The 21729-nt window shown below is 34.0% G+C and overlaps 1 protein-coding gene across 4 annotated transcripts in view; it reads left to right on the top strand.

Annotated features, from left to right (window-relative positions):
* ACAP2 (ArfGAP with coiled-coil, ankyrin repeat and PH domains 2) overlaps positions 1-21729 on the top strand; it is a 140104-nt gene that overhangs the window by 70278 nt on the left and 48097 nt on the right. For all 4 annotated transcript variants that reach the window (XM_026496160.4, XM_026496151.4, XM_057306536.1 and 1 more), the window contains exons 5-8: positions 11184-11242; positions 12329-12512; positions 16619-16663; positions 19723-19818. In XM_026496160.4, coding sequence (XP_026351945.1) covers positions 11184-11242; positions 12329-12512; positions 16619-16663; positions 19723-19818 — 384 coding nt within the window. The remainder of the gene's footprint in view (positions 1-11183; positions 11243-12328; positions 12513-16618; positions 16664-19722; positions 19819-21729) is intronic.

The following is a 21729-nucleotide window of genomic DNA, read 5'->3' as shown; positions in this document are numbered from 1 at the left end:
ACTAGGTCTTCACAGTTTTCCAAATGTATTTTTAGTGCACATTTATATCTTGCTGTCATTGTGACAGGACTATTGGTATGCAACATTAGAACGTCTCCATAATATAATCTTTTTTGTTTTAGAGTTTTCTTCTAGCGTTTTGAGTATTTCATCCCTAGGAGTTTGTTTCGGTACTTTGCGAAAACAGTCGGTGGCTTTGCAAGCTAATCTATTCAGACGTTTCAGCCATTGCTGTTAACTTGAGGGCAGTCCATAACACATAGAGTCATCCTTCAGCAATAAACACTTTTGATAACATTTTCTTCTGGATTAGTGATTCTGCTGTGTTTATTTGGCATGCTGTCGAATGCATCTGTTCTGTTATTCAAATGTGGTACCTTTTTAATTTCCTTTGCCTGTTTGGAAATTATGAAGTTTTGACATTCTCCTTGCAAGCTAATATATTGTGCAATTGTGCAATTGTATGAGACAGTCTGGCTCTAGTTCTTAATTGGGTAGTCTTGTAACTAGCTTCTTTTTTCTTTGTAACTAGTTTCTTAATCTGATATTGTTGTGACTAATCTCATAAAAGAACTTTGTTTCTTATTTTGTGTTTGCAGAAGTTTAGAGTACAGATCTTTCTGTATGAAATGGATGTTTTGTGTTGAAGTCCTGTACGATTTGCTTCTACCGTTGATTCATTTAATAACTTTGATATAAAAAGATAGGTCAAAGAAGAGGATTTGGACCATTGTGTTTGTATTCTGAATGTAATCACTTTCCAGCACTATTTATTGAAAAATTTGTCCATTATGGTGGGAAAAGAACAATCAGTAAAAAATCCATTTAAGTATGAAAATGAAACAATATGTCTTAAGATTCAGAATTAGATATGTGTGTATATACTTTTCTGCATTCTTAAAATGTTTTAAAATAAATTATGTTGGAAGATAATAAAATGAACAATTAGTAAGTAAAATAGGAAATACTAACTCATTTTAGTTAATGCAATAAATGTTACTCTTATGTATGATCAGAAAATAAAATTTTCTTTTTTTTTTAAAGAGTTTATGTGTGAGAGAGAGAGAGAGAGTACAGGGTGGTGGGAGAGGGAGAAGCAGGCTCCCCGCGAGCAGGGAGCCTGACGTGAGGCTCCATCCTAGAACCCTGGGATCATGACCCGAGCCAAAGGCAGACGCTCAACCAACTGAGCCACCCAGGCGCCCGAGAAAATCAAATTTTCAAAGTGTTTTAAAATCTGCAAATGCCTAAAATCCCATTTAAATGATTATGTGCATTTATGTGTTTATTTCAAGTGTTTATTTAAATTCCAGTTAGTTAACATAGTGTAAGGTTAGTTTCAGGAGTGGACTTCAGTGATTCATCACTTACATGTAACACTCAGTGCTCATTACAACAGATTTTGTATATTTAATTTCATCTTCAGAAGTAAATGTTATTTAATAATTAAAAATAAAATGAAATTTCATGAAGAGTCAGAGTTTAGCTAATTAACATCAAAAGCCAATAATAAATATCAAGAATAGTAAAAAAAAATGATTGATTGTATTCTAATAGAAATAGTTCATAACGCTGATGCTAAAGAAACAATCATACATACCTTATAAGTAGGAGGAATGCGAAAAATAAGAGCGTATTAATAGCAAAAATTTGTGAAAATAAGAGCCGAAGAAAGATGAAATATTTAACAGTGGGTACAAAGCCAAGAAGTGATGACAAATAAATTGTGACTAAAATAGTTTTGGATGGTTCAAATGGTAACACCAGGGGGAAAGTTACATAATTTTGTTAAAGTAGTAATTACTGCATTTAAATACTTTACAGAGCAAGTCAGACAAATAATATTAAAATATAATTTTAGCAAGAATATAATTTTAGCAGTTGGTAATTTCTGAATGGTTATACCAAATAGTTTACAACTTCTTAAATCACTGTGAAAACTTACGAACGCTGGTGTGCCTGGGTGGCTGAGTTGGTTAAGCATCTGACTCTTGATATCAGTTCAGGTCATGATCTCACAGTTGTGAGATTGAGCCCGGTGTTGGGCTCTGTGCTGAGTGTGGAGTCTGCTTAAGATTCTCTCTCTCCCTTTCCCTCTCCCTCATCGCTCCCTCTCTTAAAAAAAAAAGAAAAAAAAAACACCAAAAAAACCCCGTATGAACACTAATAACTTATGTAAGACTGTTGACATCTTATTTATCTCTGGCTGTTTAACAACCACCCCAAAATTTAGTGACTTAAAACAACTACTGTCATGTGTTTGGGTAGGGCTTGGAGGGGGGCAGCTTGTCTCTGTGTCAGTTGCTGTTGGCTGAGTGGCTTGTGTGTGGCTAGAGGATGCAGCATGTCTGGTGCCTCACCTGGGGTGGCTAGAATGGCTGGGATTGGCCAGGCTTCTCCTGCCCTTTGGAGTCTTTCATTCCCTGGGGATTTTCTCTTATAATGTGGTCTCTCTCCAGCAGGGTAGTCAGAATTCTTAATGTAATAGCTGGCTTTTCTTAAGGCCTAGGCCTGGAAATCACACAGAATCATTTCTGCTACATTCTTTTGGTCAAAGCAAGACGCAGGGCTACTCCAGATTCAGTGTAAAGGGAAATAAACGCTGCCTTTTGGTGGGAGAGTACAGTGCAGATGGAGGGATGAGATGAATTGTTGGTGGCCATCTATATGTACAGTCTACTGTATCTTTGACTTACCACTAGTGTGTGCCATAACCCAAGTGTTTGGAACCTTTACAGTAGAAAATTTGTCCCCATCCCCAGAGATTTTGATTTATGTTATCTGGAGTATAGCATCAGAATTTTAAAAATTTCTCTAGGTGATTCTGACATGTAGTAAAGTTTGAGAACCACTACTTTAAATCAGTGATTCTCGGATTGTGATCCGTGGACTAACAGCATCAGCATCACCTGGGGACTTGTTAGGATTTGAGCTTCTCAGAGTTCACCCAGATCTACCGAATCAGCAATTCTGAGGCCGGGAGCCAGCCATCTGTTTGAACAAGCCTTCTAGGCCATTCTGAGGTAAAGTTTGAGAAGCACTGCACTAGAGCAGGGGTTGTCAGACTTTGGTTTGAAGGTCAGCTCTAGCCCATCACCCCCCTTTGGCATACAGAGTTTCATTGGAACACATTCATTTGCTTCTGTATTGTCTATGGCTACTACAAAAAGAGTAGTTGTGACAAAGACCACATGACCCACAAAATACTGTCTAGTCTTCTATAGAAAAAATGTGCTGACCTCTGCTCTAAAGGACTCCTTTATTTTTGCCCACTTCCAGGGACTGTATCTGTCATGACACCCACTGAAGAGAGACCTTTTTCTGCTCTAGTGAAGGTGATTTCAAGACTAGTTACCTTGATGAATTTTTCTCAGTGGAGTGGTAGTGGATGAACCAAAGCTGCAACCTAGACTAGTTAAAATCAGAATCTCAGGAAGTAGGAACAGGCATCAGTAATTTTCAGAGGTCCCCCGGTCATTCCAGGGTATAGCCTAGTTTGAGAAATAGTGTATTGCTTCCCCCAAACAAACTACTTGGAAATCTTGGTCAATGCAGACTCTGATTCTGTAAGTCTGGAGTGGTTTTGGAAATTCTTCTTTTCTAACAAGCATCCAGGTGATATGAATAATGCTGGTTCATGCCTGGGGAACTTTAAATATACTGATTCTTGAGTCTCACTAGTGTTTCTAAGTATCAGCATTAGGGTATTTAAAAGTTCCCCCGATTATTCTAATGTGCAACCAATTTAAGAACTTCTGGGTTAGAGCAGTTTGTCTTAAACTTGAAGTAATAGAATCACCTAGCAAATTTAATAAAAATATAGTTGTTTTTTTTTTTTTTGAGAGAGAGAGTGAGCATGCATGTATGTGCGCACGTGTGTGGGGGGGGAAGGGAGGGTAGAGGGAGAGGGAGAGAATCTTAAGCAGACTCAGTGTTAGGCATGGAGCTGGAGGTGGGGCTCGATCCCCCTATCTGAGATCATGACCTGAGCTGAAATCAAAAGTTGGATACTCAACTGACTGAGCCACCCGGGCACCCTAAGGATTCTATCTTTCTTCAACAAGTTTGGACCTTGGTGTTTTCTGTTTGCTTTCCCCGTGATAAGCTAGCGAAGAATCACTGCTATAGAGGAATGAAGGGAGAAAGAAGAATTTAGAGAAATGGTTAGGTTAGGACAAGCAGAGAATGTAGAAAAAGAGGAACAAATAATAAACAATCATTTGCATATTGGGACCTGTTCCTGATAATGTCAAAAGAAGAGTCCTCTTGATTTATTATTGGCCTTTTTACAGGCCTAATGAGATTATGTCCTGTAGAATTATAGAAGAGAGTGCTTTGGTAGTTAAATAATATTTAAATGGAAGACAGACTTTAAACTACAAAATTTATACTTTGAACCAATGGGACCTAAATGGTAAGACCTGGAAACTTTTCAGTGCCAACTATGGATGTGTAACCTGTCTTCTACTAACCTTCCTAGAGTACCTTTTGCCATGTGTAAAGTGCACTTCAGCTTTCATCCTTTCCCGAAAGCAGGTGAGATAGTCTTGCTTTAACTAGGTCCAGACATGAATGGGGAATACACCTGAGTATAAGCCATCGGTTTTAAGGATTGATTTGAGAGAGAGAGAGAGAGAGTGCGATTGGCAGGGGGCAGAGGGAGAGAGAGAATCCTCGAGCAGACTCCCCTCTGGCATACTGCCCTGAGTGTGGAGCCCAACTTGGGGCTTGATCCTACAATCCTGAGATCATGATCTGAGCTGAAATCAAGAGTCTGCTGCTTAACCGACTGAGCTACCCAGGTGCCCAAAGCCATTAGTTTTAAACAGCTGTATATTTTCTGTGCACTCAAGTCAGATCCTTTTATAATTAGCAGATAGGTCAAATGATACATTGTTGATTATTTGTTATATACATATGTCGTTAGGAATAATACTGTTAATGTCCAGAAATGGAACTGAACCTTAGCTTTTGTGTTGGTAGCTTCCCTCACCACCCCCCCACGCCAAGTGTCACACTGTGGCTTTATTATAGCATTCCAGGTTTTGTGGTACAGAAACAAAAGACAAGACCTGAGATGTACTCAATTCTGAGGATAAAACAATTTTTTTGATCTAAAACCTAGGTAAAGTTACCATTTGTTAGAAGTAGGGCACTATAACCAGCCTATTCTCAAGGTGAGAAGTGTCAGACTCCACTTCTGAAGGGAGAAGTGTTAAAGAATTTGTGGACACAATAGCTAAATCGTGGAAGGAGCCGAGATGCCCTTCAACAGATGACTGGATTAAGAAGTTGTGGTCCATATATACAATGGAATATTACTCAGCTATCAGAAAGAACGAATTCTCAACATTTGCTGCAACATGGACGGCACTGGAGGAGATAATGCTAAGTGAAATAAGCCAAGCGGAGAAAGACAACTATCATATGATTTCTCTCATCTATGGAACATAAGAACTAGGATGATCGGTAGGGGAAGAAAGGGATAAAGAAAGGGGGGGTAATCAGAAGGGGGAATGAAACATGAGAGACTATGGACTATGAGAAACAAATTGAGGGCCTCAGAGGGGAGGGGGGTGGGGAAATGGGATAGACCGGTGATGGGTAGTAAGGAGGGCACGTATTGCATGGTGCACTGGGTGTTATACGCAACTAATGAATCATCGAGCTTTACATCGGAAACCGGGGATGGTACTGTATGGTGACTAACGTAATAAAAAATCATTAAAAAAAAAAAGAATTTGTGGACATATTTTAAAGCTACCACAATGAACACTTGAGTTATTTCTGGGTTTTGGCTACTACAATAGAGCTGCTTATAAAAATATATGTAAAAGTTTAGATAGGTATATACATTTATTTCTTTTGTGTAAATAGAAGAAGAATGGCTAATTCATAAGGTAGGATTATGTTTAACTTTTTACGAAACTATTTGTATAGTGAAGACTACAAAACAGTGCTAAGAAAAATTAAGGGAAGAGAAAAGAACTTATTTTATTATTATTGTTTATAGTAATAATGTTAATATTCTTTCCTATGTTGAGTTTTTAAAAAAAATTTAACTTCTTTAAAGAAATTAAAGGAAACCTCCCAAAATTTGGAAATTGTTTTCCGAAGTTGACTATATATTTTATAGCAGCCATGTGTGAGAGTTCTAATTGCTTCACACAATCAACACACAATCAACACACTTGGTGTGTTCACTCTTTTTAAATTTATCATGGTTTTAATTTGCATTTTCTTAATAATTAATGATGCTGAGCATCTTTTTTTTTTGCGTGTATTTTCCATTAATGTATCTTCTTTGGTGAAATTTCAGATCTTTTGCCCATTAAAAATTTTTGGATTTGTAAAATATTATTGTTATATAGTAGTAAGAGTTCTTTCTGTATTCGGGTTATGTTTTTTTGTCAGATAAATGTTTTGCAGATATTTTCTCCCAGGCTTTGGCTTGTCTATTTCACTTTTATAACCATATCTTTTGAAGAGCAATAGTTTTTAGTTTTGATTGTCAATTTATTGATTTCTTTTTTAGTTTTCTTTTTGTGTTCTACCAAGAAATGTTTGCCAGTTTATTCTGTGTTTAGATCTGTGATCCATTCTGAGTTAAATTTTCTGTATGTTTACATGGTAAGGGTCAAGATTTATTTTTTTCAGCATATGGCTCTTCAGTTGTTTGTTCTAATACCATTTGCTCAAAAAATTATCTTTCTCATATTGGCACCTTTTGGAAGGTGGCTATGCTCACCAGTATACCACCAGCGCTGTCGCACCATTGGCACCTTTTGTATAATAAAACGTGTGGGTCATTTTTGGGCTCTATTTTGTTTTACTGATCTTTTTGCTTATCTTTATTCTAATAGCACAGTAGCCTTGATTACCGTGGCTTTCGTAGTAAGCCTTGAAGTCAGGTAGTGTAAGCTATTCCAGCTTTGTTCCTTTTTTTCAAAATTGGCTTGGCTATTCTAGGTCTTTTACATTTTCACATAAATTTTAGAATCAGATTTTCAGCTTCTACAGAAAATCTTACTGGGATTTAGAGTGGTATTGCATCAGATGTATAGATCAATTTGGTGAGAATTGACATCATACTAATATTGAGTCTTTGAATCCATGAACACAGTACATCACTCCATTTATTAAGTTTTCTTTAATTTCTCTTGGCAATATTTTGTAGTTTTCACTGCTCAAGTCTTCTCTTTTGTCAAATGTGTCCCTAAGCATTTCCTATTTTTTGATGCTACTGTAAATATTTTTTAAAGGTCAGTTTCTAATTAGTTGTTGCTGGTATATAGAAATTGCATTGATTTATGTATATTGATTTTGTTCCTGCGACCCTGCTAAATACACTTATTAGTTCTAGTAGACTTTTCTGTAAATTCCATAGTATTATCTGTATATCCAATCATATCACCTGTGGATAAAGGTAATTTTATATTCTTCCTTTCTAATATTTTCCCCTTTTTTCATTTTTCTTGCTTGATTGCATTGTTAGGATTTCTAGTACAATGTTGAATAGAAGTGATGAGAGCAGATATTCTTGCCTTGTTCTTGATCATTGCCATTAAGAAGCCTTTCACCACTAAATATGTTAGCTGTAGATGTTTCATATGTGCCTTTTATTAGTTTGAGGAAGTCCCCTTCTATTTCTGGATTCCTGAGAATTTTTTATCTGGAATGGGTGTTGGATTTGGTCAAATGCTTTTTTGTATCTTTGAGATAGCCATATAGTTTTTCTGTTTTAGTTTGTTAACATGGTAAATTATAGTCATTGACTTTTGACTGTTAATCAATCTTGCAATCCCAGAATAAATCCCAATTAGTTATGATATATTGTACTTTTTATATGTTATTATTATATATCATTGTTATATAAGAATTTTTCATCCGTGTTCATGAGGGATACTGAGGGTTCTCTTGTTTCCTTATCCTCACCAACGCTTGTTCTTGTCTTTTTGATACTTACTGACTTGTGTAAGGTGATAGCTCATTATGATTTTGATTTGCATTTCCCTGGTGATGAGTGATGTTGAGCATCTTTTCATGTGTTTGTTGGCCATCTCTATATTTTCTCTGGAAAAAAGTCTACCCGGGTTCTCTACCAATTTTTAAACCAGATTGTTTGTTTTGTGTATGAGTTCTTTTTTTTTTTTAATTTTATTTATTTGAGAGAGAGAGCGAGCAAGAGAGATCACAGAGGGAGAGAGAAAGGGAGAAGCAGACTCCCTACCGAGTGGGGAGCCTGATGTGGGGCTTGATCCCAGAACCCTGAGGTCATAAGCTGAGCTGAAGGCGGATGCTTAACCGACTAAGCCATCCAGGTGTCCTGTGTATGAGTTCTTTATGTATTTTGGGTATTTGCCCCTTATCAGATATATCATTTGCAAATATCTTCTCCCATTCAGTATGTTGCCTTTTCATTTTATTGATGTTTTCCTTCACTGTGCAAAAGCTTTTTAATTTGATGTAGTCACAGTTGTTTATTTTTCTTTTATTTCCCTTGCCTGGGGAGTTAGATTCAGAAAAATACTAAGGCCAGTATCCAAGAGTTTACTCCCTGTGTATTCTTTTAGGATGTTTATGGTTTCAGGTGTCACATTTAGGTCTTTAATCTCTTTTGAGTTTATTTTTGTGTATGGTGTAAGAAAGTGGTCCAGTTTCAGTCTTTTGCATGTAGCTGTCCAGTTTTCCCAACAGTATGTATTGGAGAGACTTTTTTTTCTGCTGTATATTCTTGCCTCCTTTACCTTAGATTAATTGAATATGAGTTTTTTTCTGGGCTCTTTATTCTGTTCCATTGATCTGTGTGTATGTTTTTGCGCTAGTACCATACTGTTTGATTACTACAGCTTTGTATGTAGTATAGTTTGAAATCTGGGATTGTGATGCCTCCAATTTTGTTCTTTTGCAAGATTGCTTTGGATCTTTAGGGTCTTTTGTGGTTCCATTTAAATTTTAGGATTATTTGTTCTAATTCTGTGATAAATACTATTAATTATCTTTATGAATTTTGACAAACACGGTTGGATCTCCATACCACAATCTAGATGCATAACAGTTCCAGTAACCCTAAAAATACCCTTATTTTACTCCTTTGTTAGTACCCTTCCTTCTACCCCTGACCACTAGAAATTTCTGGTTTATTATTCTTCATCCCTATAGTTTTATCTTCTCCTGAGCATCATATAAATGGAATCATATAGCTTGTAGCCTTTTGAATATGACTTATTTTACTTAGCTAAATCCATTGAGATTCATCTATGTTATTGTATGAATTAATAGTTGTTCCTTTTTATTGCTGAGTAGTATTCCATTGCATGGATGTACCATAGTTTATTTCTTCAAGGACGTTTGGGATTGTTTCCAGTTTTTGAAATTAGGGATGGAATTGCTATAAATGTTTGCATACAGATTTTGGTGTAAATCTAAGTTTTCTTTTTTCTTGGGCAAGTACCTAGGAGTAGGATTGCTAAGTTTTATGTAAGTATAGCTTTAACTTAATAGGATATGGGAGGTTTTTAACTATAGATTCTATTTCTTTAATTCTGTTTAGGTTATTGATTTCTTATTGAGTGAGCTTTGGTCATTTTTGTCTTTCAAAGAATTAACCCAGCCTGTCTGTTGAATTTATAGGCATAAAATTATTCCCCAGTTCCCCTGATTATTCTTTTTAGTATTTGCAGAATCTGTGGTGTTGTCATCTCTCTCCTTCTTGATATTCGAAGTTTTGATTCTAGAGTTGAGGGGAGGGACAGAGGGAGAGGGAGAGAGAGAGTCTCAAGCAGGTTCCACACCCAGCATGGAGCCCAGTGTGAGGCTTGATCTCAGAACTCTGAGACCATGACCTGAGCCAAAATCAAGAGTTGGATGCTTAACTGACTGAGCCACCCAGGCGCCCCTGAAGTTTGTGTTTTAAAATTTTTTCTTGATCACTTTGGCAGGAGGTTTATCAACTTTATAGATCTTCTGAAAGAACTGGCTTATGGTTTCATTGAGTTTTGGCTACCAATTTTCTTTTTCTATTTAGCTGACTTCCAATCATCTTTATTATTTCCTCTCTTCTGCTTAATTTGGATTTAGTACTTTGGGTTTAACATATTACAGAAAATAATTTTTTTTCTCTCTGTAACTAAATTGTCATATTTTTAAATCCTGTAGTACTCAATCCAGGTGTGGTGTGTATGTGGGTGTGTGTGGTGTTGTTTAGTATTTAGGCAAGAGCATGAGATTTTGCTAGTAGCAAGATTTTAGAGAGATTGAAATTGGTACTGTTTTTATTGAGATGGATATAGGATTTTTTTGTTTGTTTGTTTTGACTATTGATTTTTGTGCCTGTTCATCTGACATCTGTTTCAAACTCTGAATGTAGAGAATCTGTAAATTATCAAAGTACCCAAAATTTCCATGACAATCCCAGTGAAATTTTCCACACATAGAGCTACTAAAGTTTAATATGTGGCATTATTTAAGTTGGGCAAAATATTGTCACGAGGAATAAAATTTTATTCTGGTCTCCAACCTTAGCAGTCGTTGAAGGACTATATAATGTTAAAACATTTAAATTCTAGGTCTTCCCAGAAACAACAATTGTTGGAGAGGATGTGGAGAAAGGGGATCCCTCCTACATTGTTGGTGGGAATGCAAGTTGGTACAGCCACTCTGGAAAACAGCGTGGAGGTCCCTTAAAAAGTTAAAAATTGAGCTACCAAGAAATTCTTGTAGTAAGTGAAGTAGAATTTATGTTACTCATATGCGCAAGTAATGAATCGTGTGACTGACATCAAAAACTAGGGATGTACTGTATGGTGACTAACATAATATAATTAAAAAATATTATTAAAAAAAAGAATTTGTGTTACTCTTTCAGGTTGTTTTTCAAATGAAGCTTGAATTAAAATCAAGGAAATAAATTGCTCCTAATGTTTGAACATTCTATTTAAGTGGTTGTAGATTTGATTTTTCCTGTAACTGGAAATAATTTTATCTTTTAGACAGATGAAATTGGCTTGAAAATCAGTTTCAGTTTCTTTTTTAAATGCTTATTTTTTATGTAGTCTTCATTAAGAAATATTGGTGTTATTAGAATTGGAGTACTGGTGGAAGGATGTGTTATCTATCAACCTACATGAAAATTATTTTTTGTTTACTTTTCTAATTGTTTAATGTTACATTTTTTCTTTTAGATCCTATTTGACCAAACTCAGAGATCAATTAAAGCACAGCTTCAGAACTTTGTTAAAGAGTAAGTCAATTGCATTGAAGAGAATAGAAAAGCAACCCGTTAATGATCACGTCTGGGAGTTGGTATCTATTGAGAGGAATTTTATGGACTGTGATTTATTGAAAATATTGGAGTTTTTGTTTTTTTGCTTTGTGAAATGTATATTGCATTTCCTCCTGAATTACTCCATAAGGGAATCAGACTTCATTCCTTTCAGTGAATCATTTATACTATGAAATTTGTATTCAGGATACATAACTAGGATTGTTATAGATTAAAAAATAAAATAATTTAATGGCCTTTCAAAATCAAAGCAGACCCCAAAAGTGGTTGAAATACTATTAGTTATTTTAGTTGAGACTAAGTTTTCCGTTGTCTCAATATGGTATTTTCTTTGAAGAGAAGATAATGGAATATATGAGAATGAATCATGAAAGTGCATGTTTTTTTGCTACATGTGAGCCATTTTGTGAAATAAAAACATCTGAACTTTCCATATAGGAACATTTTCCTTTCCCAAATAATAATTCAGTTTTTCTCTTTCAATTCCTGACCGAGAATATGTAAAATTACAGATAAAGTTGGTTATGATACAATATTCAGGATAAATTATAGACACTAAAAGCTATTAAAAATGGCACTCCCATTTAGTAGGTTAGAATTTATTGTCCTGTTAGTGATGTCTCACAGATTCTTTCCAAATAATAGACTAACATTCAGAATGTCCTTATAGAATGTATGTGTGAAAATTTATGACTTCTTACAAAGACTTTAAAATCTATCTCAGGTCTACTTTATTATTATTATTTTAAAATCATTTGTCTTCAGGTCATTTTGCCTAGTTCTCTGGTAGAAAAAAGTACCTATCTAAGATCGTTAATGAATCAAGGATTTCAGATTTTTCAGAATACTGAAATGGAAACCATTACCCTTTATGGGTATACAATTCTTTTACCAAAGATTGTATGTGTGTGTGTTTTAAGAATATATTCATGCCCTTTGGCCCAGTAATATCCCTCAACAAGAAACGAGTGATATTTTTTAAAGTGTGGTTTGTAGATCACGCATAGTAGGATTTATGGAAGTATTACTGTTTTTATTTTTTAGAGATCTTAGAAAATTCAAAGATGCCAAGAAGCAATTTGAAAAAGTCAGTGAAGAAAAAGAAAATGCATTAGTAAAAAATGCTCAAGTACAAAGAAACAAACAGCACGAAGTTGAAGAAGCCACAAACATTCTGACAGCAACAAGAAAATGTTTTCGACATATAGCCCTCGACTACGTACTTCAGGTATATTTATTAGATGTTTTCAAAAAATGCTTACTAAACATGTCATTACTTTTTGAATGATTGGACTGAAAAGAACTAATACTGTTTCTTTGAGTCTACAATTAAGCCATGATCTTTTGTGAAGACTTTTCACTTGTCTGTATATCTGTATAAATATGTGTGTGTACATGTATATACCTTTGGTTCTGATTTCATCCCCTTTTCACTTAACATGGTACTTTCTCCCATTTTTAAATGTTATAAAAAGCATTTTTATTTTATTTTATTAAAAAAAAAATTTTTTTTAAAGATTTTATTTATTTATTTGACAGAGAGAGACAGCCAGCGAGAGAGGGAACACAAGCAGGGGGAGTGGGAGAGGAAGAAGCAGGCTCATAGCAGAGGAGCCTGATGTGGGGCTCGATCCCATAACGCCGGGATCACGCCCTGAGCTGAAGGCAGACGCTTAACCGCTGTGCCACCCAGGCGCCCCTGTAAAAAGCATTTTTAATTGCTTTATTTTATTCTGTGAAGTTGCTATGTTAATTTAGTTAGTACTGCTTATCATTCATAGTGTTGCCGGTTTTTACTGACAATAGTGAAAATATAGTTTTCAGTAATTGTGAATGATAATAACATCTTTATATATAAATCTTTTGCCACATTTCTGATTATTTCTTTAGAGTAGATTCTTAGAGGTATTAAGGCATACCATATTGCCAAATGAAAAATATTTCTAGAAGTGGTGTTCTCATATTTGCATTACATGCTGTTTTTTAAAACTAGAGATCAGTATTTGGTAAGTTTTCTGGTGATCTTCTGGTCCTCTATATAATTGAAATCAGTTAGAATGTGGTAGGTCTCCAGAGGGATTAGAGAGACATGAAAGGTGAAGGCAAAGCATACATTATTTCACACGTACCTGATGTGTTCCTATGTATCACGAGTTGAAAGCTTTAAAGTTTAGGAAATTAGTTTGTCTGAATCTCCTCTTACAAAACAGCAGTAGAGTCCCTAGAGATTGTTGACTAGCAATCACAGATCATTTTAAAAAAATACATAAGTAACCATCTACAAATTAGCGATTAAAAACTACTTAGATAACTTTGCAGAACAGTAGAAAATGACTACGTTTTTTTTTAAGTTTCTATTCAATAAGTGGGAAGTTAAAAAATAAAGTGCATTCCATTTATTAACAAGAATCTTCTAAAATGGAATGGTCTGTATTTCCTGTCTCTCACTAGCTATCGCCCATTCACTCCACTTCCTGTGGTAGTATGATGAGTACTGTCTTCCTATCCCATTCCACTGAAATGGCTTATGCTAAGGTCTTGCTCATTAGATACAATTTAATTCTTAACCAACTTGACTGTTGTGTTTTGCTGACATGGTGGACCATACTCTCTTTCTTGAAATATACTTTTGTCTTGATTTATCTCAAACTACTTTTAGGTTGCATTAACTTCTATTTAGCTTCTGTTTCTTAACTTCTATTAACTTGTATTTCTTTTCAGTTTCCACGTTGGACTTCTCTCCTTTGTTGATCTTTTCAACCTCTTTTTCAGGGTTCCCTCTTTGGTCCTATTCTTTTCTAACCTTTTAATTTCCCTGACAGTCTCATGTTCCTTGCTTGAATTACCATCATGTGTAGATGACAAGATCTGTTTTTCTCCGATGTCCCTCTTTCTTTTTGATCCACAACTGAAAACTGTCGTCTTCCAAATGGCTTCTTTTTGCCCTTACCTAACTGAGTGCCGACACCCTCTCACTCAATCCTAGAAATTCATGTGGAGAATTACATCAGATATTCTCATTCTCAGCTGCTATATCTGACAATCAAAACTGCCTTAAAAAGTTCTGTGTATTGGGGCACGTGGGTGGCTCAGTTGGTTGAGCATCTGACTCTTGCTTTTGGCTCAGGTCATGATCTCAGGGTCGTGAGATCAAGCCCTGAGTCAGGCTCCACACTGGGTGTGGTGCTTGCTTGGGATTCTCTCTCTCCCTCTCCCTCTTCTACCTACTCCCCTACCCCCTGCTGGCATGCACTCTCTCACTCTTAAAAAAAAAAAAAAAGAAAAAAGAAAAAATGTTCTGTGTACCTTTTAAGTCTGCTGTTTCTTACCCTTGCTGCAGCCCTAACACCAGTCTTTATTGTTTCTTGTCTGGAGCAATAAGATGTTCTCAAAAAATTGATCTTCTTAACATTGCTTTTACCTGCCCTGTTGCCACTTTGTTCTCTGTTCTGTGGTCAGTTATACAAGTTTCTCCAGGCCAAGTGAATCATTCTTGCCTCTGCCTCTTCTGTGCTGTCATAATATTATCATACACATTGATCGCTGTTAGAGCACTTAATCGCATTTATTGTAATTATTTATTTATATCTCTTCTCTACTCCTAGGTTATATTTTTTCCCTCTAGCAGTTGGAAAATAAATTATCCATTTCTTTTAGTGTTCATCTAGGAGTTTTTGGTTAGGACCCCCATGTTCCCCATAACTGTTGCCTTATTTGATTTTTCTGATGAGAACTCTTGTGTCATTTTATGATATGGCTGAAGTGGCTATTTTAGGGCGTATTAAGTAATAAATTTTTAATTTATAAAGTTTGTCATGCTTTAGCTTCTGTAAATATTTGAATTTACTTTTTTTTTCAAGTAAATGCTATTTCTTATTGCCAAACATAAAAAAGTACATAAAACAGAAGCACTTTTGGCATTTTTCAAAGTCTGAATAATAGGTTATCTGCAGCCTCTGCTTTTGCTTAGAACATTTGAAAGTTAATATTTTAGTTCTCAAAACTGAATAGGCCTTGAAACAGACATACAAAGGAAACTAGTGTTTATTTAAGCATAATTATTTGGATTTTTCTTGGTGTGTTTTTAGTTTTCTGATCAGTGCTTTTTAAAATTATCTTATAAAACAACAGGCAGAATATTCAGTGGGAAGAACATATCAAAAAGGAAGATATTCTGTAATCTTTTGACAATATGAGCAAAAAGTGAATGATTCTTTTTTTGTATAAACATTTAATTTCATTAACCTGGTATATAATAGACAAAAAATTTGTTAAGAATATCTAGAGTTAGGAGAGCTACCACAAAGGCAACTTTCATAATTTACTGATCTTTCAGTAAGTTTAGTCTAATTGAAATATTATTTAAGGTCAGTTAATTTAGTTAACAAATATTTATTGAGTCCTCACTATGTTCCATTTGGGGAATACAGCTGGGACTAAGGCAAGACCTTGATCTTACGGAGCTCACACTTTAACCAGGTAAAAGACATAAGTAAATAAGAAAATAAAAGGTAGTTATGAATGCTATGAAGGAAATAAATAGGATTATTGTACTAGAGCGTACATAGGGCCTACTTAGACCTTTTTGAGGAGATAGTATTTCAGCTGGGACCTGATTGGTAACAGTTAGCCGTATGCCTATCTGGGCAGACAATTATGACATGAAGACAGAAAAACTAGTTGGAAAGTGTTGAGGTGGGAGTAGTTTGGGATTGTGGTTGGAGCACAGACAGGGGAAAGTAGTAGAAAACTAGGTGTGGAGAGGTGATTATCACAAAGGGCTGTGCAGGCTACAGGAGGAAGTTGGAAGGTTTTAGGTTGGACGTAACATAATCTTATTTATATTTTGAAAAGATCACTGTTTGCTGTGTGGGAAATGGATTGTAGAGAGTCGAGGGTATAGAGACCCTAGTTGCTGTTGCAACAGTCTAGAAAAGATAAGATGGTGGTTGGTAGTAGTGGTAAAAGTGATGAGAATTTGCATTAAGGATATATGTTGAAGGGTCTAGATGAACAATTAGATAAGGAGGATGGGGAAAAGATGGAATTTTAAGAAATTCAAGTGTCTATCAAAGTGATCATTATATCACTACATACTTAACGACTTATGCATGGCCAGTTTTTGAGTTGAAAATAGAGGACAGTTTCATTGGTATGTTTTTCTTAACTGTTTTTGCAAAATGTGGGTCAAAGGGTGAAAAACTTGAACTTTGATTTTATTTACTTTTCTGGAAAAGTATCAAACTATCAGAATAAGCAAATTTTACCATATTGCATTGTAGATTAGTTTTTAAATAAATTCATGGGTGATTAACCAAGTGTGTTTTCCCTCAGATTAATGTCCTTCAATCAAAAAGGAGATCAGAAATCCTAAAATCAGTAAGATATTTATTGAAACGATGTTTTCAACATTTTAATATGATCTAAGTGTACATATATAAGCGTTTAAAGCAGCATCATATGTGTGTATATGTATGTGTGTATATTATATGTGAATGTATTTATTCCAGGTTCAGAATTAATCTTACAGATTTTTTCATGGTTCTCCTATGTCACTTAACCACTTTTTTGTCTCCTTTATGTTATGGTTATGTGTATCTCCTGTTAACACACTGTGAGCTCCTTAATATTGACATTTAAATATTTGAGATTGAGGGCATGCATAAATAGTATCATTCAGAGAATTTTTCCTTCGGGTTATTGATGGTTTTATCAGTCTTTTGGTTTGTTCTTTAGAGTGCTGTTTGAAAAAAATGGAATGAAATTTGAGGATGTGTTTCCTTGAAGCCTCTATGCCCATTTTTTTATTTGACCATTTTTTTTAAGTCTTAAAGCTAACAAGGAAGTGGACAGGGAATGGTAATGGTATGGCATTGCACTCTTTCATATTTTGAGAACCTTAGAAATCATTTTTCCTCTCTGTTCACTGTTTTGTTTTTTTCCCTGAAAGGGTATGCATAAATTGCTTTTGATTCTTGTCCCCCCCTAGCTTTTCCCTAAATTCTGTATTTATGTTATTTCTTATCAAATAAGTACATAGTACTTGCTCTTTTCCTCCACTTCCTTTTCTAGATTGAGAGTAATGTATGTTAATTATAGAAAATTGAAAAGTAAAATGTATGAAGAAAAAAATTACTTATAAATCTTACTACCAAGGGAGAACTGTTAATATCTTGGCATATATTTTCATCTTATTCCTCTCTTTCTGTGTGCATGTATGTATGTGAATGTGTATATGTGTGTTTTAAAATTGGATTTAATTTTTTTAAACAAAATAGGAATCATTGCTACATATGTTTTATAACTTTGTTCTTTCGATAGTAACTACAGAATCATCACATGTCATTAAATATTTTTTATTTAACGATAACTTTCCTGGCCATATAAAATTCTACCATGTGAATATACTAGGGGTAGGCAACCTTTTTTTGTGAAGGGCCAGGTAGTGGATATGTTAGGTTTTATGGGCCATGTAGTCTGTGTTATAATTACTTAACTGTGACGTTGTAATGAGAAAGCAGCCATAGACAATATGTAAACGAATAGCATGACTGTGTGTTAATAAGAATTTTTCTTATGGACATGGAAATTTGAATTTCCTACGGTTTTCAATGTGTCATGAATTTCATGTTTTCTTTTCATTGTCTTTCAGCCATTTAAAAATGTAAAAACCACTGTTAGCTCATAGGCCATCCAAAAATAGATGATAGGGCTGGATATGGTTTGCAGGTCAATTGAACATGCCATAAATTAGTTTTATCCATTAATGGATATTTAAGTAATTTCCATGTTTTTTGACATTAAAGAATATCATTCTAGTGATCGTTCTAATAAATCATATGATTATTTCCTTAGGATAGATTAAGACAATAGATTACTTAGTCAAAGGGTTTAAGCATTTATTAAAACTTTAAAAATATAATGGTACATTTTAAAAGTTATACAACATTTCCACTGGTAGTATGTGAAAGTGAACTATATTAGCAACACTGGGTATTAATTTCTCCCACTCTACTTATAATTTGGTAGATAGAAAATGTCATGTCATTGTTCAGTTTTGCATTTCTTTAATACAAATTCGTTTGTATTAAATATGCATGAGTTTGAATTTTTTTCTGTATATTTTTTGGCCTCTGTGCTCCCTGTTTTTTTGTTAGAGTAGTCATCTTTTTCATACTGATTTGTAACATCTTTTATATTTTAAGACTATTAACCCTTTGTCATGTGTGTTTTCCTAGTTAATCATTTATCTTTTAATATGTTTATTATGTGTTTTGATGTGTAGGCATGTTTTACATTTTTACGTAGTTGTAGCTATTAATCTTTCACCCTCTTTTTTATGTAATTGTTTTTTATTACATTCATAAAGTTGCACAACTACTGTTAATCTAATTCCAGAATAATCTTTTATTGAGCTTTGTCCTTTTGTATTTGTGTTTTAATTGGTTTTTCTCTTCAAAAAAATTTCTTTTGAAGCACTCTTGAATATTAAGGACCTATTTTAAATTTCAGAAAATTAAGCAGATGCCTCGTCTTGCTAAAAATAAACATGGATATTCGGAGGATTCTTTCACTATTATGATTGAATTAAATTCCTTCCCATGTAAAAACGAAAAATAAGAGTGATTTTTCTCTCATAAATAGGTAAAATGTAGGAAAACCTGGAAAAAGTCTTAATCTATTAGCAACGTTTTTGGATATTGGGAATGAAAATACAGAAACCTCCATATTGGCAAAGTCTGTTGACTCATTTTATTTCAGTATCTTGAGAAAGAAAATAAACATTCCCCTACCTTGGGCTGTGCTTAGTGATCCTAGTCAGTTATCAAGTGTGATTGTTCTATTTTGAGAGCTTTATATTTCCCCTTCTAATTTTCTAATGCTTTATTTGCAATTTAAAGTTTTGCCAGTGAGTTTGGTTCAAAGGCATATAGGTATTTTATAATGTACCTGGGAAGATGGTGAAAGTATTGAAAACTTGATTCTTTCAATTATTACCATATGAATTTTGATTGGAGATAGTCTAAACAACTAAAATTTGGGGCATTTTAAAAATTTTAAACCACTTGGATATTTCTTTTAAATATAATTTATTCTCACTTCACAAATATTTCTGAAATACTCTTTTAAGAAAAATGATTCAGTTTTAATTTTAAATAGTTTTGATATCTTGGGCTCTTATCTAATTTTTAAACATTAGATAAGATTAAGATTTTTCAGAATATTTATCTAAGAATTGATTTTTAAATTCAGTTGTAATGTTGTAATGAGAACATGTAATTAAATGTAATTAAAATTCAGTTTTAATTTTAAATAGTTTTGATATCTTGGGCTCTTATCTAATTTTTAAACATTCGATAAGATTAAGATTTTTAAAAATTTCAGAATATTTATCTAAGAATTGATTTTAAAATGCTGAACTTTTTTTCTCTTATTAGATGTTATCTTTTATGTATGCCCATTTGGCCTTCTTCCATCAAGGGTATGATCTATTTAGTGAACTTGGGCCCTACATGAAGGATCTTGGTGCACAGGTAATGTTGTACTGTATTGCTTGATTCTGTGTTATACATTGATATCTGTATTTTTTTCATTGAGATGTGACTGACATATACTGCATTAATATAGGTGTATAAAATAATTTGAGATATATGTGTGTATTAATACACACATACATACACACATTTATAGTCAAATGACTACTTCAAAAGTGTAGTAAACGTCTATTACAGTATTTTTTCTTGACTTCAGAACTTTTAAGATCTACTTACTGTTTAGTAACTTTCAAATATATGATATGGTAATGTTAACTTAGTCACCATGCTATACATTACATTCCCAGGACTTATTTATTTTATAACTGGAAATTTGTACCTTGTGACCCCCTTGACCCATTTTGTCCACTCATACCCCACCTCTGGCAAATTCCAGTCTGTTCTCTGTATCTATGAGTTTGTTTTGTTTTGTTTAGATTCCACATGTAAGTGAAATCATACGGTATTTGTCTTTCTCTGCTTGACTTATTTCACTTAGCATAATGCCTTCAAGGTCCATCTATGTTGTTGCAAATGGCAAGATTTCCATTTTTTTAAAAATAGCTGAATAGTAGTCCCTTGTGTATATATTCACCACATTTTCTTATCTATTCAATATCTACTGACGGACGCTTAGGTGGTTTCTGTATCTTGGCTGTTGTAAATAATGCTGCAGTGAACGTGGTGATGTAGATATCTTTTCAAATTAGTGTCTTTGTTTATGTTGAACATATGTAGAAGGGGCATTGCTGGAACATATGGTAGTTCTGTTTTTAATTTTTTGAGGGGCCTCCATAATGTTTTCCATAGTGGATGTGTCAATTTATCTTCCCACCACCAGTGCACTTTTCTCCACGTCCTCACCAACACTCGTAATTTCTTGTCTTTTTGATGACAGCCATTTTGACAGGTATGAGGTGATATCTCGTTGTGGTTTTGATTTGCATTTTTCTAATGATTAGTGATGTTGAGCACCTTTTCATATACCTTTTGGCCATCTATCTGTCGTCTTTGGAGAAATGTCTCTTCAGATCCTCTGCTCGTTTTTAAAACAAAGTGTTTGGTTTTTCTTGCTAGTGAGTTGTATGAGTTCTTTATATATCTTGGACATTTATATCTGATACATGATTTGCAAATATTTTCTGCTGTTTGGTAGGTTGCCTTTTCATCTTGTTGATCGTTTCCTTTACAGAAGCATTTTGGTTTGATTTAGTCCCACTTGTTTATTTTTGCTTTTACTTTTAAAGAAATTTAGCATATTGGGAAATGTAACATTTCATTTATTTAATGAAGAAGTTTGATGCTGCAGAAGATTTATGTATGGGTTAAATGTGTAACCAAAAGGAAGATTGAAGTTAAAAATACGTTATAGACAGTATATGAGGATGTTGAAAGGAAAACTTAAAAACAAAGTGTCTGTCTTACAGTATACATAGCTGAATTTAGTTTTTCATTTCTTACATTTGGATCATTGAAAAATCCTACTGATTTTTCATTTGAGTTACACTCTTTTTTTATTTTCCAAAAAATGTATATTTTGCTATTTTGAATAATAAAATTTTAGAATCTTAAGATTATGGAACTCTTGGGAACTTTTTTATTTTATACCTATATATGCACATGCATGAATTATACATATGTCACAGTATTATATAGAAATTTTATTATATTCAAATTATTTTTGATAATTGAGCAAAACTTTGTATTAGATTTGTTTTGGGACATTCTTTTTTGTTGATTGGTGAGCTTTCTGAATTTAATAGTATCAATTTTTAGGTGATTTTTTTTCCCCATATAGGTTCATATTACCTTTTGAGGACAGGGGATTAAGGATGAAAAATAGAGTTTAGGGAAATGAGGAAAAAGGTAAGAGTGTAATGAGAATTGCGTTCATTGACCAAAAGTAAATAT

Source organism: Ursus arctos, unplaced genomic scaffold (genome assembly GCF_023065955.2).
Source record: "Ursus arctos isolate Adak ecotype North America unplaced genomic scaffold, UrsArc2.0 scaffold_4, whole genome shotgun sequence".
NCBI classification, from domain to species: domain Eukaryota; kingdom Metazoa; phylum Chordata; class Mammalia; order Carnivora; family Ursidae; genus Ursus; species Ursus arctos.
Note: the sequence above shows the minus strand (reverse complement) of the source record. Positions and strands in the feature narration are given on the sequence as shown.